At 45.3% G+C, this 16818-nt stretch overlaps 1 protein-coding gene across 2 annotated transcripts; it reads left to right on the top strand.

Moving 5' to 3' along the window:
- Positions 1–4677: 4677 nt before the first annotated feature.
- On the top strand, positions 4678–16525 carry Wdr31 (WD repeat domain 31). 2 transcript variants are annotated; one of them, XM_090330465.1, is made up of 10 exons: positions 4678–4768; positions 8021–8161; positions 9168–9297; positions 10376–10450; positions 11136–11280; positions 11377–11477; positions 12632–12699; positions 13586–13727; positions 13948–14110; positions 15152–16525. In XM_090330465.1, the coding sequence occupies exons 2-10, from the start codon at positions 8049–8051 to the stop codon at positions 15310–15312; spliced, it is 1098 nt and encodes a 365-aa protein (XP_090186591.1). In that variant the 5' UTR covers positions 4678–4768; positions 8021–8048; the 3' UTR covers positions 15313–16525. The 2 variants fall into 2 exon arrangements, with proteins under 2 accessions (XP_090186591.1, XP_090186590.1); XM_090330464.1 differs by having other exon boundaries at positions 9165–9297.
- Positions 16526–16818: the final 293 nt, after the last annotated feature.

Genomic DNA, 16818 nt, shown 5'->3' with positions numbered 1-16818 from the left:
GCTGGGAAGAGAGGATAGGAAACTAGCCCTGGCACGAAAAGGACCGGGGAAGAAGTAACGTTCTTGTCCTCCCAGCTCTACGCCTGTCACCACCCTCACAACAGAGTCACCACCCGTTGGGTTCCAGTTTTGTCATGGAACATAAAGGTTGATTGTGTGTATCAAGGAAGATCGCAGTAGAAGGTTCCAAGAACTCTCTTGAGTTTACGTGTCGAGTAACACACGGTGGTAATCTGTGGTGTGATGTCAGGATCTCTGGAGAGCAGATTTGGACAGAAACAGGTTCTAGGGTTCCTTTGGAACCCACAGGGACGCCCTGTGCCTCCAGCCTTTCTGGGCTGGAGTTTGGGATGATGTAGGGTGAATGGGCCCTGAGGAACCTTCTTTGATAGTCTCAAGAGGCCGTTGTAAAGTTGGACACCTGTAATCCTAGCTCCTCAGGAGCCTGAGATATGAGGATCACGGTTCAAAGCCAGTTTGGGCAGGAAAAGTGAGACTCGTCTCCAAATAACCTGCAAAAAGCTGGAGTGCAGCTGTGGCTCGAGTGACAGAGCCGGGGTGAGGGGGCTCCGATTACAGCCCTCATACCCCAAGTTCAAGACCCAGAACTGCCCCTCCCCTAAAAGAACAAAAGACCATTGTAGTTGATTGTGGTGATGTGTACCTATCCAGCACTCAGTAAGCTCAGGCAGGAGGATTGCCATTTTGAAGCCATCTTTTTTTTCTTTTCTTTTCTTTTTGTCAGTCATGGGCTTGAATTCAGGGCCTATGCACTGTCGTCCCTGAGCTCTTTTGTTCAAGGCTAGCACTCTTCCATTTTGAGGCCCAGGGCCACTTCCAATTTTCAAGTGGTTAATTGGAGATAAGAGACTTTCATGCCCAGGCTGGTTCCGAACAACCATCGGATCCCAGCCTCCTGAGTAGCTAGGATTACAGGTGTGAGCCACTAGCACCCATCTTTTGAGGCTATCTTGAGCTGCACAGTGAGATTCCATCTCAAAAACAACAAAAAGAAAAAAATGGTTATGTCAGGTCCTTAAAAAGCTTTCTACTAATTGGACTCTTTCTTTTTTTTTTAATATTTATTTTTTTTGCCAGTCCTGGGCTTGGGCTCAGAGCCTGAGCACTGTCCTTGGACTTTCTCAAGGCTAGAGCTCTACCACTTGAGCCTCAGCACCACTTCCGGCTTTTTTCTATGTATGTGGTACAGGTCTTCGTGCAGGCTAGGCAAGCACTCTACCACTAGGCCAAACTCCTGATCCCCTCTTGCTTTTTTTTTTTAGAATACTTTTTATTCATTCAGCAGATAGTTGCCTCCCATCCATTCTTCCAGGCTATGCTCAGAACACAGACACAAAAGTGGTTAAGACATTATCCTTCCTTTCAAGCACATATATAACATAAACAATGAAAAATAATGAAATGCTGTTTTCATTTTTTAGTCTACTCATAATAACGAGCATAGACATTAGCCAAATTTTAAGTTGTCTTGCTGTAGAACATAGTGAATGCGTTGTTAGCCTTAGTGTGATCTGTCACTCTAGGTAGGGAGCACAATGTTTAACATCCTCTTGACTTCTGTGTTCATTTGTGCAAGTTCTCTGTGTATATAGGGTATGTTTATATGTCTAGTAAGTATTAATAAACATGAAATAAGCATATTGTATTGTGTTATTACTGTTAGGCTTGGGAAGATTAAATGAGTTCATAAATACAAATGACTTAGATTTCTAGCATATCTGAAGTGTTTTTTGTTGTTGTTCTTGTTTTTTGCCAGTCCTGGGGCTTGGACTCAAGGTCTGGGCACTGTCCTTGGACACTTTTTGCCCAAGGCTAGTACTCTACCATTTAAGCCATAGTGCCATTTCTGGCTTTTTCTGAGTATGTGGTACCCAGGAATTGAACCCAGGTCTTTGTACATGCTAGGTGAGCACTCTACCACTAGAATGTGCTTCAGGCCCCTTGTTTTGTTTTTAACAGCAATGCTTTTTTTTTTTTGCTTTCTCAAGGCTAGTGCTTTACCACTTGAGTCACAACACCACTTCCGGCTTTTTCTATGTATAGGGTACCAAGGAATCAAACCCAGGTCTTTGTGAATGTTAGGCAAGCACTCTACCACTAGGCAAAACTCCCTGCCCCAGCAGTGTATTTTTTTTGGGGGGTGGTCGTGGGGCTTTGGGCCTGGACACTGTCCCTGAGCTCTTTCACTCAAGGCTGGTGCTCTACCACTTGAACCACAGCACCACTTTGGGTTTTCTGGCAGGTAATTGGAGATAGGAGTTTCACGTACTTTTGTACCTAGGCTGGCTTTGAACCTCAATCCTCAGATCTCAGCCTCCTGAGTAGTTAGGATTACATGTGTGAGCTATGGGTCCCCAGCACCTAGCACTCTTGTTTTTAACTCAAGGCCTTGAGCTTGCTAGGCAGGTGTTTCACTACTTCAGCCACTCTGTCAGTCCTTTTTGAGTTTAGCATCTTTGAGATAGGATTTCACCCCATGCTCAGCCCAGTTTGGATGCAGATCCTCCTATTTTTGCTTCCTGTGTAGCTGGGATGATAGACATCCACCATGTGCACTCATTGGTTGAAGTGTAGTCTTGTCAAATTTTGTGCAGTCTTTCTTCAAACAATGAGCCTCCAGATCTCCATCTCCATGGAGCTAGAATTATAGGCTTGGGCCACAGAACCCACTGCTCAAGTACTATTTATAACTTTCACAAAAGCTAGCAATAGAGTTATTATCACATTTGGATTTCAGGAAGCTGAAATTAAAAAAAAAATTAGCAGTTTACCCAAGGCCGTAGGTCTGTAATTCAGACCTAGCCCAAATTCAGATAGTAATAGTAATGCGCTCATGACCTTATGCTTTCATTTATTGGGTAGTGCTCTACCATCTAAGCCATGTCTCCAACCCCAAGGGATGGTTATTTCTTTTCTTTTTCTTCCAAACGTTATTTTCAGTAATCTGTGCTGCTCTTGATTCTCAGAATAAACTGCACTGTCAATCAGTTATTAACATTTATTGAACCCTCAGAGTTGTTAAAAATGCATTAAAATAGTTGTGTTTAGATGTTTATAATGGGGTATCATTGCTAGAAGTCAGAAGATCTACCTAGTTGTAATTTTGAACAAATAATGTTTGTGCGTACTCCACATCTTTATTTCAACTCAGAGCCTAAACACTGTCCTTGGACTTTCTCTAGGCTAGCGCTCTACCTCTTGAGCCACAGCGCCACTTCCTGCTTTTTCTATGTATGTGGTACTGAGGAATGGAACCCGGGTCTTTGTGCATGCTAGGCACTCTACCACTAGGCCAAACTCCTGGCCTCAGGGAGGATTCTATAATTTGAGTAAGATCAAGGTGTTTAATTTGCAAGAGCACCTATTCTATTTTGTGTATTTAAAAAACAGCCAATGCCGGGCTGCCATGGATCACGATTGTAATCTTAGCTACTCAGGATGCTGAGATCTGAGGATCATGATTCAAAGCCAGCCCGGGCACTAAAGAACATGAGACTCGTATTTTCAATTAATCACTAGAAAATGGGAAGTGGGGCTGTGGCTCAAGGGGTAGGGTGGTAGCCTTGAGTTGAAAAGCTCAGGGACAGAGTCCAGGCCCAGAGTTCAAGCCCCATGACCCCCCCCCACACAAATAAATTAAAATTTTTTAAAATAAAAAATAGCCAGCTACACTGCCTCACAACTGTAATTCTAGTTACTTGAAAACCTGAGATTGGGAGAATTGTAGATCAAAGTCAGTGTAGGAATTAAGTTTGAGGTATGTCAGCTCAACTAATAAATAACTGCTAAATACAGTGCTCACACCTGCAATCCTAGCTGCTCAAGAGGCTGAGATTTGAGGGTCGAGGTTCAAAGCCATCTGGGACCTTAAAGTCCATGAGATTCTTCAGTTAACCATCAGAAAGCTGGAAGAGGGGCTCTGGCTCCAGGAATAGGGTGGTAAGCTTGAGCTGAAGAGCTCAGGGACAGCCAGCACCCAGGCCCAGAGTTCAAGCCCCCACAACTGACCAAAAAAAAAAAAAAAAAAGCTGGGCAAGGTGGTAAACTTTTGTCACCTTAGCTGTGTGGAAAGCCAAAATAGGATTGCAGGTCTAAGCTGGCCTTATCTGAGCTAAAAGCAAGACTTTATTAGAAAATAATGAAAGCAGGCTGGGGGAATGCCTCACGTGATAGATGGCCTACAAAAGTCCTTAAGTTCAAACCCTATCCTCATAAAAGAAAGATGTATAATGAACACTAGTTTATTTTTACTAGTAGAAATATGAAAATTGGGGACTGGGAGCGTAGCCTAGTGGTAGAGTGCTCGCCTCGCATGCACAAAGCCCTGGATTCAATTCCTCAGTACCACATACATAGAAACAGCTGGAAATGGTGCTGCAGCTCAAGTGGCAGAGCACTAGACTTGAGCAAAATGTGTCCAAGTACAGTGCCTAGGTCCTGAGTTAAATCTCCACGGCTGGCAAAAAAAAAAGCAATGTGAAAATTGTATAATCTTGGAATATTGTAAGCAATCTGTCTTTGAGTGGGAAAACCATCTTTTCAGTTAAACACAGATTGACTGTATAAAAACAGATTTATCTTGTGACTCTCTTCAGGGCACACACTTGCTTAGCCTGGAAAGAGATTAACGTGAACATCTTTTCACTAATTACAGAGATTAGGAAGTGACTGCCTAAACTATTTTCCAAAGGATAAACATTACAGATTGAAGGCGGTAGCTCACTGAGAAGATTGTACTGACTTGGGGGTAAGTAGTTCTTAAGTTTACTTTTTCTTACACTGTCTCATGAGTACCCTTTGCCTGGGCAATATGGTTTTCTGAAGATAGCAGCCAAGAACGCAATCAGTTGTAAGCCCAGACAATCTACTTATAGAGCTGCAATTGCCAGTGACCTAGATCTATGGACAGCATCTGTCTTGAGTCTGTTCAGTGACAATTTTGATGAGTTAAGCTGACAGAAATCTTCTGGCCAGCTACAAACAGCACCCACTCCAAGCTTTCTGAAAGTTATCCCACAGTTTGAGCCCATCTTGAGGCCTCTGACAAAGACTCCTAAAACATCTGCACTTTAGATTCCCTACTTCCGTGAGCCACTTGATGCACAAAGATAAATAATGACAAAGTCTACTAAAAATCCTGTTAGGGTCTTGCTATGTTAGACAGGAAGGCTGAAACCCACAGTGGGGGCTGGAGCCATTCAAGGATGAGCAGTGCTGCCTCAGAGCTCAGGGGGCTGTCCAGGCCACAGCCCGTTTCCTTGCCGCTACATTGTGCTTTTGTTCAGCTATGCTAGGATGTCAGTCCTGGCATAGCTGCACTTCTGAGAAACTTCATTTTTCAATAGTACTGGTAGGAGACTATTTGGTGAGTTTTCTCTATGCTTTCCTGTTTTAAAGTTCTTCCTGGAGCCAAACTAGTCAAAACTCAAAGACATCCATCTCTCCCAAACAGACCCCCAGAAGGAGTAGAGGTCAGACATTCCACTGTCCCCTCAGCCCTAGTATTAACTGATAACACAGGACCTGCATTAGCTGAGATTTTCCCTACAGATTCCTTCAGTGCTAGCAAGGGCCATTCTCAGTGGACCCACAACTTGTTACATACTTAGAAAGTGTTCCCTGAGTAAATGGAGGGATATCTCAAAATTGTAATTCATTCTTTCATTTAGTTCTAGCGTTGTCCATTGGTGGAGCCAATGTAAGTAAATTGGGGGAACAATTTGTATTTGGATATGTATTACCCAGTTATTAACAGATTTAATTGGTAGTAAGAATGGCATTATGTTTTTGCAAATCCCTTTCATATTTGGCTGAAACAACACAATGTTATTTTTCTATTATACACATCCACATGCAGTCTATTGCAACATGTTGCTTGTGCTAAAGTATAAAAAGAAAGGCAGAGGGCCGGGAGTTTTGCCTAGTGGTAGAGTGCTTGTCTAGCATGCACGAAGACCAGGGTTCGACTCCTCGGTACCACATACATAGAAAAAAGCCAGAAGTGGTGCTGTGGCTCAAGTGGTAGAGCCCTAGTCTTGAGAAAATCCAGGGACAGTGCTCAGGCGCTGAGCCGAAGCCCAGGACTGGAAAAAAAAAAAGAAAGAAAGGCAGAGCTGGGTGCCTATGACTCACATCTGTAATCCTAGCTACTCAGGAGACTGAGATACTTAGATTGTGGTCCAAAATCAGCCCAGGCAAGAGAGTCTGTAAGACTTTCCAATTAAGCACAAAAAAAAAAAAAAAAAAGCCGGAAGTAGAGTATGGCTCAAGTGGTGCCCTAGCCTCGAGCAGCAAAGTTCAGAGACAGTGCCCAGGTCCTGAGTTCATGCTCCGGGACTAGCACACACAAAAAAAGACCTCACAAACTCCCTAAAAGACTCCCTCCATGGTCCTCAGATCACACTTGGAGATCTACTGGTCTAGAACGTTACCTGCATGGTCGCATTCATTGTAGCATCTAATTCTCACTGCAGAGGGACCTCATGATCTTGTGCTGATTCAGAGATGCACCATATGAAATTGTTCCAGAAGAGCCCAGGAGCAAGGAAGTCATCACTTTTTAGAATGACCAAAGATGTTCTCTTTCAGAAGCTTTGCATTGTGGTTTATATTCTATTTCCTTCTTCCTCTATCCATTCCCCACCTTGTCTCTTCTTCTGTCTTTTCTTTCTTTTTTTTTTCTGGACTCACACTTGTTATGTACCACTTGAGAAATGTCTCCAATACCTTTTCTTGATTGTTATTTTTTTAAGTAGGATCTTACAGTTTTGCCTGGAGATCAATTTTGGACTTTAATCCTCCTATCCATGGCCTTTCCAAGGTCTGGTCTTGAACAAAAAGCACAAGACCCTATCTAAAATATAACTAAAGTAAGAAAGGACTGGAGCTGGGGGCTGGTAGCTCACACCTGTAATCCTAGATACTTAGGAGGCTGAGATATGAGGATCGTATTTCAAAGCCAGCCTGGGCAGAAAAGTCCCTATGACATTCTTTTTTTTTTTTTTTGCCGGTCCTGGGCTTGGGCTCAGGGCCTGAGCACTGTCCTTGGAATTTCTCAATGCTAGTGCTCTACCACTTGAGCCTCAGCACCACTTCTGGCTTTTTTCTATGTATATGGTACTGAGGAATTGAACCCTGGTCTTCATTCATGCTAGGTAAGCACTCTACCACTAGGCCAAACTCCTGGCCCTCCTGTGAGATTCTTATCTTAGTAGTTAGTTGAAGAACTAACTACTGAAAAACCAGAAGTGGCATTGTGGCTCAAGTGGCAGAGCACTAGCCTTGAGCACAGAGCAGTTCAGAGACAGCATCTAGGCCCTGAGTTCAAGCCCTACAACTGACCAAAAAATAAAAATAAAAAAATGAAGGACTGTGGCCTTGGCTCAATTGAAGGAGGGCTTGCTTAGTAAGGGGATAGATTGACAGTACTGTCAGAGATAGGTTGGGTTTTTTTTGTTGTTTTTTGTTTTTTTGTTAGTTTTATTTTTTATTTTATTTTTTTTTGCCAGTCCTGGGCCTTGAGCTCAGGGCCTGAGCACTGTCCTTGGGCTTTCTGAAGGCTAGAGCTCTACCACTTAAGCCTCAGCACCACTTCCAACTTTATCTATGTATGTGGTACCGAGGAATTGATCCCGGGTCTTTGTGCATGCTAGGCAAGCACTCTACCATGAGGCCAAACTCCTGGCCCAATAGCTTTTTTTTAAAGATTTATCCTTGGGGCCAGAAGTGTAGCCTAGTGGTAGAGTGCTCACCTAGCATGCATGAAGCCTTGGATTTGATTCCTCCATACCACTTACCCAGAAAAAGCTGGAAGTGGTGCTGTGGCTCAAGTGGCAGAGCACCAGCCTGAAGCAAAAAGTGTCCAAGGACAATGCCCATGCCCTGAGTTCAAGCCCCAGGACTGGTCAAGGAAAAAAAAAAAGATTTGAACTAACCATACTACCATTGCTATGCCTAATAAAATTTACAATATGCTTTCTTTCTTCTCTTTACTAAACAGGAAACACAAATTCTAGCAACTACAAGTAATGCTACTACTCAGATGCCAAGTGAAACAAGCTCCTCAGAAGGTTCCATGTGGATTCTGTGCCATGATGGGGAAACTGCAGAGCAAACTCAAACACAGCACTTACAAGTACAGGTACAGCAATGCTACCCTGGGCTCTCAACTTTAACCAAGGCCCATTCACATTCTCCTACATAATATGTTTTATAATGTAGCCTAGATTACACAGAGAGCCTGTGTGACAAACAAACTTTCTACTAATGAAAGAAAAGGCCCAGAGCCAGGGTTGATAACCTTCCCTTCCTCCAACAGCAGAGTTTGCCTCTTAGTGTCTACACAGCCCCTGACGGGACCTGCATCTTTGGGATTTGTTTCTAATGTGAGCAAAGATTCTTGAGGGGAATAATCCCTCTCTTCTTTTCTTTTTAAAGTTTTTATAGTGCAAGGGTTTGGATTCATGGCTTTGTTCTTGCTAGGCAGGCACTGTCACATTTTTGCCATACCTCCTGCCATTTTTATTTTGAATAGAGTCTTGTGCTTTTGCCTGGACCATTCTGGGATGTGATTTTCCTCTTTACACTTCCCACATAGGTAGGATGACAAGGGTATATACTGGGTTTTATTGGTTGAGAAAGAGTCTCAAGGAGCTGGGAATTTGGCCTAGTGGTAGAGTGCTTGCCTAGCATGCACAAAAACCCGGGTTCCATTCCTTAGTACCACAGACATAGAAAAGGCTGGAAGTGGTGCTGTGACGCAAGTGGTAGGGTTCTATCCTTGAGAAAACCCAAGGACAGTGCTCAGCTCCCTGAGCTCAAGCTCAGGACTGGCAAAAAAAAAAAAAAAGGGTTGTGGGGAGTCTCAAGGACTTTTTGCCTGGCCTTGAACCTGATCCTTCCAAGTAGCTGGGACTGCAGATGTGAGGAGTCAGTGTACCCAAACTTGGATTCTCTTTTATCAGAGTTCAGTTACTCTGACCATTTTCAGAAAGAGTAATATGGCAACACTGTCATATCTCTTTACTCTTTTTCCTCTCTCCCCCCAGCCTGCCCTGAACTGCAACCTCTGCCACCTTCTTCCATCCCTTGTTGCTGTGTCCACTCTCAGACCTTAGGCCTCTCATTTTCTGTCCTCTCTGCAGCAGGTCTGATGGGATTATAGAAGAGAGACTACAAAGTAGAACTTTTCAAGAGTACAGCCCTGCTCACATGGATGCTGTCTCTGTGGTCGCTGCTCTGAACTCAGACCTTTGTGTCTCTGGGGGAAAAGATAAGGTGAGCTTCACTGTGTCCCCAGGAAGCCAACTGGCTGCAGGAAGGGAAGATGTTTTGAGAGGAAGAGTGTGTTTGTTGTTCTAGCAGCAGGCTGATTAGGGTAACAGTATGGACTCAGAGTTATAAGGCCCGAGTTCAAATCCTTGCTCTGTCACTTTCTATTTTTTTAGGCCAGATTTTATAGTTTTTGAACTTTAGTTTTAGTGTTTGTTCCATGAATATCATAAGACCATCTCATATGGCCATGTGAGGATTAACTAAATGAGAGAACATATGTAAAAGCCTTAACCCTGTCCCAGGGTTTTTACAATAACAACATACAAACATAGGAGTGTTGACAAAAAGAACTTTATAGTCTCTTCTCTTTTGCCAGAGTCTACACTGGTGTTATACCATGGTTCTTCCCTTGTACATTTTGACCTTGCTTCCCAGGGTCACTTTGAATTTAATCTATTTCTTTCCTTCATATTAGGATCTAGCCAGTGATGCTTGCAGCTAGAATATTGGTAGTGGAAATGTTCATTGGTCATGGGGGTTTAAACTGGGCCTGGGCTGGCTTTGAACCTCAATCTTCAGATCTCAGCCTCCTGAGCTAGGATTACAGGCGTGAGCCACTGTGCCCAGTGAGAGAGAAATTTTTTACAGTGATTCTCTTTGGCAGATGAGATTATGGTAAGGTTTAAAAAAATTTTTAAAGCAATGTTTCATAGTCATGTGAATATACTTAACAGTATTGAACTGTACATTTTAAAATAAGTGAAATAGTAAGCTGTCACTGGTGGCTCACATTCGTAATCACAGCTACTCAAGAGGCTGAGATTTGAGGATCATAGATTGAAGCCAGTCTGTGCTGAGAAGTCCCGTGAGACTCTTATCTCCAGTTAATCGCCTGAAAACTGGAAGTAGAGCTGTGACTTAAAGAGGTAGAGTACTAGCCTTGATGAAAAGAACTCAGGGATGGCACCCAAGCCCTGAGTTCAAGTCCCATGACCAACCAGAAAAAAAAGCTAAAAGAAAGTGCAATACAATAGCCTTAGTGGAAAATGAGGGAATAAACTGTTTCCCTGACTCTCTGCAGACAGTTGTGGCCTATAATTGGAAAACAGGAAATGTGGTGAAGAGGTTCAGCGGACATGAACGTGAAGTCACCAAGGTAATTGTCAAATGATTATTCTGGGGGGATCTGGAACTGAATAGAAAATAAGTAGCAGGCCATGCAAGTGACTAAACATTTAGTGCAGCTCTGCTGCATTCCTCTCGACAACTATTTTATGTTGCAATCAATCACCTTCAGTTGGTTGATTGTGGGGCTTGAACTCTGGGCCTGAGCACTGTCCCTGAGCTCTTTAGCTCAAGGATAGCATTCTACCACTTGAGCCACAGCACCATTTCTGGTTTTCCGATGATTAATTGGAGATAAGAGTCGCATGGACCTCCATGACTAGGCTGACTTTGAATTGTGATCTTCGGATCTCATCAGCCTCCTGAGTAGCTAGGATTACAGGTGTGAGCCACTAGCACCCAGCTAAGGTCTGATTGTTTAATGACAGGCAGTTTTTTTTTTTTAACTTGTGATCAATTCAAACCGAGTCTACTTTATTCCATGCATGCCAGCCACACTGTGCTCCACTTAGCACCCAGAGCAGGAGAGAGCCCTGTGTGGAAGTGGTCTGGGGAGGTGCAGGAGGACGCGGAGGGAGGGAGGGGTCTGTGACACTGAGGATGATGCACTTTCCATTCCTGTTGCAAATTTAGGTATCACACTTCAATAGTGATGCAACTTCAGTCAAAACAGTGAGCACGCAGGCTAGTTGTGCTTCTACTTGTCTCCCGAGCAGGTAGCCATCATTCCCAAATCCACCCAGTTCTTCAGTGCCTCTCGAGACAGGATGGTCATGATGTGGGACCTGCACAGCACCTCACAGCCCACTCAGCAGCTGGGTGGCCATGCCATGGTGGTCACTGGATTGGCCGTGAGCCCAGGTAAATAAAGCAGCTGGCCTCCCACCACCCCAGTAAACCCTGAGCTCCTGAGCCAGTGCCCTCTCATGGGCCATCTTCTCAATTTTGCTTCCAAAGACTCATCACAGCTGTGCACTGGCTCAAGAGACAATTCCCTGCTGCTGTGGGACGTGGAGACAGGACAGTGTGTGGAGAGAGCATCTGTCTCCCGGAACCTGGTATGTGTTCAGGCCCTGGCTACCATGGCCAGCAGAGATTGGGTGGGGAGAATGAATATGAATGAGTGCTGGCCTGGGAAACAGGTGAAGGGATGCTCAGTCAGGCTCTGACTCAGTTCCTAATTTTAGTCCCAGGAACCTCCTGAGGCCTATCAGCGTAGTTGGCTTAGATGAGCTCTTAGGTCTTCTGCTGGAGACAATGATAACACTGATTCATACTGGAACCTAAAATGCTATCCACATTCATTCTTTGTTTGTTCAAATGCAGGGCCTGGACACTGTCCCTTAGCTTTTCCCCCAAGGCTGGTGCTCTGTCACTTGGGCCATAGCTCTCCACTTCTGGCTTTTGGTGGCTAATTGGAGATACGAGTCTCACAGACTTTCTTGCCTGAGCTGGCTTTGAGCTTTGATCCTCACATCTTCCCTTCTAAGTAGCTAGGATCACAGGCATGAGTCACTGGTAACCCACTTCTCATTCATTCTTAAAATGTAACTTCCATTCCTCCTGTGGAATCCCTTCTAGGACTTAGCTAACTAGGGATCTTGTGCTAGGAACCAGAATTAGTGACAAAGGACAGCTCCCTGTCTTCCAGGAGTTCCTAGCTGACATGTATGGGGTGACCCCTCTCCATGTAACATCGTGCAGAAATGAGCATTACTTTTTCTGAGTGTATAATTGGCTCTGTTTTTTGAAGACCAGTTGTTTTCTGGCAGCAGACTAGTGTGTAAATTGCACATCCCATAGTATCAGTCAGATCTGACTTCAAACCATGTGTTTGTATAGATTTTGTTTCTTTTGTGGTACTGGGGATCACAATCAGAACCTGGCACGTAGTAGGCAAATACCCCTAGCCCTGATTTCAGACTGAATCTCGTTTTTGACTAGTCTGTTCAGACTAGTTCATCATTCACTGGTGTCACACACCAAAAGTATAACCTTAAAGCTTGCCACATGCCTTTGGGAGCACTGACCTAGCTGTGCCACTGCCGCTGCAACCCAGCAAGACCCAGGAAGAGGCATGAACTCCCATGAAGTCAGATTTACTGGTTCCGAATCTGTGAGGAAGGGGCAGAAATGATGCTTAGCGACATACACTGATGACAACAGAGGATCACTTGGTGTGGAGAGGTGCTGAAGGTCTGGCTTTTTCCAGGTCACCCACTTGTGCTGGGTCCCCAGCGAGCCCTACATACTGCAGAGTTCTGAAGACAAAACCCTCAGGTGGGCTACTGAGCAGCAGCGGAGGTGTTTCTGGTGAAGGTTTGTGGCTCCCACGCTTCCATGACCACATGCACTCTGCTTCTCCGCATGCCATGGACTATCTAGAGCTTCTCCGTCCCTGCCCCTCACTAGTGCTCCATCTCTCTGGTTTGGCCCCATAGTCTTCTGGGTCCAAACTAGATGCCACGAAAGCAGGTGGGAAAAAGACCCATGTTCTGGATGGTTTTGAGACAGCAGCGCTCAATGTGATGTGTTCACACTGACCACAGGATCAGTCGTCTGCGCATCTCTCCTCCGAGGCTGCCTGACTCCCTTTGCTGCCCCTGCGTGGTTCCTGGGTTCTCAGCCATCCAGCCTCAGCTTCCTTCCTCAGGAATCAGAGTTCCAATCCACAATAGGGGGTCAGGAGTTCTTGGTCCAGAGAGTGTGACTAAAAACTGGCATTTGGAGCAGCTTTTACAAAAGTGTAAGAATGAAACAAGAGGCAAATAAACCCCTCCTCCGTGCACTCCATGGTCAAGGCAGGCCGAGACCCATATCTATTCTGGAATGATGATGCTAGCTCATAATGAGTATCTTTTTACAAGAGTCAGTCACAAAAATAACCTCTTGGACACGGAAGGCAGCATCCCAAAGGACCACATTAACTTGTAAAATCAAACCCGTGATCCAAATTTCTATTAACTGATCGCCAAGTTGAAAATACTCTGATGTCCTTCATTTGTTCTTTCCTGTCAGCCTTAGAGTTGTAGAGTTCAGTGTAGTTTGTGCTGCTGTGTTCAGGTAGATCCAGAGATTCCATTCTGACTTTTATGTTAGTGGGATATTACTAGTGCGTCTCAGTCAGGCTAAATGCAAAGCCATGTCCTGCCTTCATTTATTTCAGATTGTGGGACAGTCGGGGGCTGCGGGTAGCTCATATGTTTCCCACAAAGCAGCACATTCAGACCCACTGTGAAGTCAGCGTGGATGGATACAAGTGCATCTCCTGCAGCAACGGCTTTGGGGGTGAAGGCTGTGAAGCTACAGTAAGACATCAAGTGGGGTCACTGGGCCAGGGGAAGGTGACATGATGGCCAAAGGTAGGGAATGTGCGTAGCTGCCTGAGTAGGTAGGTGGAGGGCACTGGTGGGCCATGGGAGGATGGACGGTGCTGGATGAAGCGGGTGTGAAATAGAGGAGTATGTGGGAGTGAACTGCCCAGCGTCATTATTTTTGCATGAGCTGATCGATGTCATTTCTTTGTAGCTGTGGGACTTAAGGCAGACAAGAAGCAGAATATGCGAGTATAAAGGGCATTTCCAGACAGTTGCATCCTGTGTCTTTCTACCAAGAACATTGACCCTGATGCCTGTAATCGCTACCTCATCCCATGACTCCAAGGTGAAGATCTGGAACCAAGATACAGGAGGTAAGGAGTCTGCCGTTAGTGCTTCTCAAAAAGACAGGAAGTAGCCAGGTGCTTGTGGCTCAGGCCTATGATCCTAACTACTCAAGAGGCTCAGATCTGAGGAATGCGGTTCAAAGCCAGCCAGGGTACAAAAGACTGTGAGACCCTTACCTCCAATAAACTACTCTGCAAAAGCCAGAAGTGGTTCTGTGATCAAGTGGTAGAGTGCTAGCCTTGAGCAAAAGAAGCTCAGGGACAGCACCCAGGTCCTGAGTTCCAAGCCTTAGGACCAGCACTCCCCACCCCCCAACCTCCGCCCCACCCAAAGAATCTCCACTCTGTTTGTTTGCTTTGTTTTTTGGTGGTACTGAGATTTGAACTTAGGGCTTTGCACCTGCTAGACAATCTCTCTACCACTTGAGCTCTTTTTGAACTCTACCGCCAGCTTCTTTAGCTTTTGTTATTTTTCCAGGAGGGTTTTTCCACTCCCCCCCCCCCCCCGCCCCGCCTGCCCATAGCCCACCTGTTTATGCTTCCCATATAGCTGGGATGACAGGGCATGCCATTGTGTCCAGCTTATTGGTTGAGATTGAGTCTCACTAACTTTTTACCTGGGCTGCCCTTGGACTTCTGTATTCCTGATCTCTATCTTTTGAAATGGCCCCAGTTGTGTAAGAACATACTTCTTGGTGGCAAAGAGCCTGTTTGGCTTGATATCATTCTCTGCAAGTTAGATTCCCTCATTGTGTGGAAGCAATGGGCCTCTCTCCTGGCTGAGATAGCCACCTCGCACACCCTGTTCCTGCAGTGTTCACAAGGACATTGTGTTTCCTGTATAGTCACACTTTGCATGGCATTTCAGTCAGTACCAAGCCACATGTGCAGTGGTCTGCACGTCGTGGTCAGGTGTGCAGTGACCTTCCTGCCTAGGCATATGTATGTATATCTCTGATACCCCGTGATGCAGTTCCCTGGTGATGCTGCTCCTTTTGGAATGATTAAACATTGGGTGACTGGTTGGCACTCTTGGCCTAACCTGCTGGTTCTCCTTTCTTCCCCCAGCCTGCCTTTTCACCTTGTCTCTGGATGGGTCAGGACCTTTGACCTCCATGGCTGTTGGTGACACCAACTCCTTGTTGTGCGCAAGCTTCCGCAGAGGAATTCATTTGCTCCGAATGAGCCACGGCCAGGTGCCTGAACTGCAGGAAGTGGCAGCCTTCTAAAGCCGAGACACTCGCTGGACAATAGCAAACTGTAGCCCTCTTTCCTCTGTGTGGCTTTTGTTTTCCACGTTATCTCAGGGGAGTGGAAATAAGGGCTGGGAATGTAGGTAGATCAGTGTTCAGAGTCAATTGAAGTCCCATTGTTCACAATCAGGTTTAGAAAAATTTCTCCAAGTTAAACCCAGTGCAGTCTTTTTAGCAAGCTTTTGGGACTTATCTTCAAATGTGTGGCCCAATATGACAAACTGGAGATATGGATGTGGTAGGCCTCTGTGATAGTAGAAATAGGAGCTGTCAGTGAGCTGGCCTCTCCCTGGCCTCACCAAAGGGAAAGCCAGTAGGGACAAAAGGTCTACTTCTGATACCTCAGAAATGACAGAGAGACGACAGGGCAGTGCTTCTCCTGAGAGAAAGTACACCTGGCACAGACCCAGGAGCTCCAGCCACTGCTGCTCAACCACATTAGGGAGGGAGGGAGAGAGAAAATCCCTGCCCACTCTCTCCACTCCCTGGGTACATGCAAATAAACCCTGAGCTCCCTGTATGCAGCCAGCTCTGGGACACTGCCCAGGACCCTGAGTTGTCACACCTGAGATGCAGAGACCTAGAGGTTCAGAGGTAAGGCTGAGAAACTTTAATTTTAAACTTGAATCTTTTATTTAATTTGTATAGATAATACATCAATATGTATATGTATTTTATGTGTATGTATGTGTGTAAATATACACACAAATACATACATTCTCAGGAGTGGGCAGCATGAGACAAAGGCAGTGTCTCTGCAATACAGAACACAGAGGAGCGTTTACAGGCTCGAGCGCCCTTCAGTGAGGAGGCCAGAGGGCTTAGGTCAGTCCCCAGTCTGGTCTCAAAAGCCTGTTTCCTTCTCTCTTTTCTTTCTCTTCTCTTTTCTTCTTGTCTCCCGTAGCACCAGGGTTTGAACTCAGAGCCTAAAATTCTCACTTGGGTTTTTCTGCTCAAAGGCCATTTTCTTCTAAGGAAAATGGAGTCGTTCCTGCATTCAGATGAGCCCCACAATAAAGACAACCAAGGCCTGGGCTCTTCTCTTCTTGATGAGTCCCAACCAAAGAGTTTGCCTTTGTCTCCTCTGGCCTCACCTGTCCCTGATAGTAGTGGCTATCAGCTGTGGCCTGGCCATCCACCCCGGCACCCCCCATATTAGAAATAAAGTCTGTGCTCAAGCAAGTGCAAAGTCTGGCCCGAGTTCGAAGCCCCACAGCTCTATGTAGCTGAGCGATCTTGGGTGAATTATACAATGTCATTTGTTTTTTCTTTGCCACTCCTGGGGCCTGGGCACTATCCTTGGGCTTTCTCAAGGCTACCATTCTACCACTTGAACCACAGCACCATTTCCAGCTTTTTCTGTAGATGTGGTATCAAGGAATCAAACCCAGGGCTTTGTGCATGCTAGGTAAGCACTCTACCACTAGGCCACACTCCCAACCCTACAATGTCACTTTCTCAGTGGGGTTCACTGCCTGTGGA

Source organism: Megascapheus bottae, chromosome 3, assembly GCF_031878675.1.
Source record: "Megascapheus bottae isolate mThoBot1 chromosome 3, mThoBot2.hap1, whole genome shotgun sequence".
NCBI lineage: Eukaryota > Metazoa > Chordata > Mammalia > Rodentia > Geomyidae > Megascapheus > Megascapheus bottae.
This window is presented reverse-complemented; position numbering and strand designations above follow the sequence as displayed.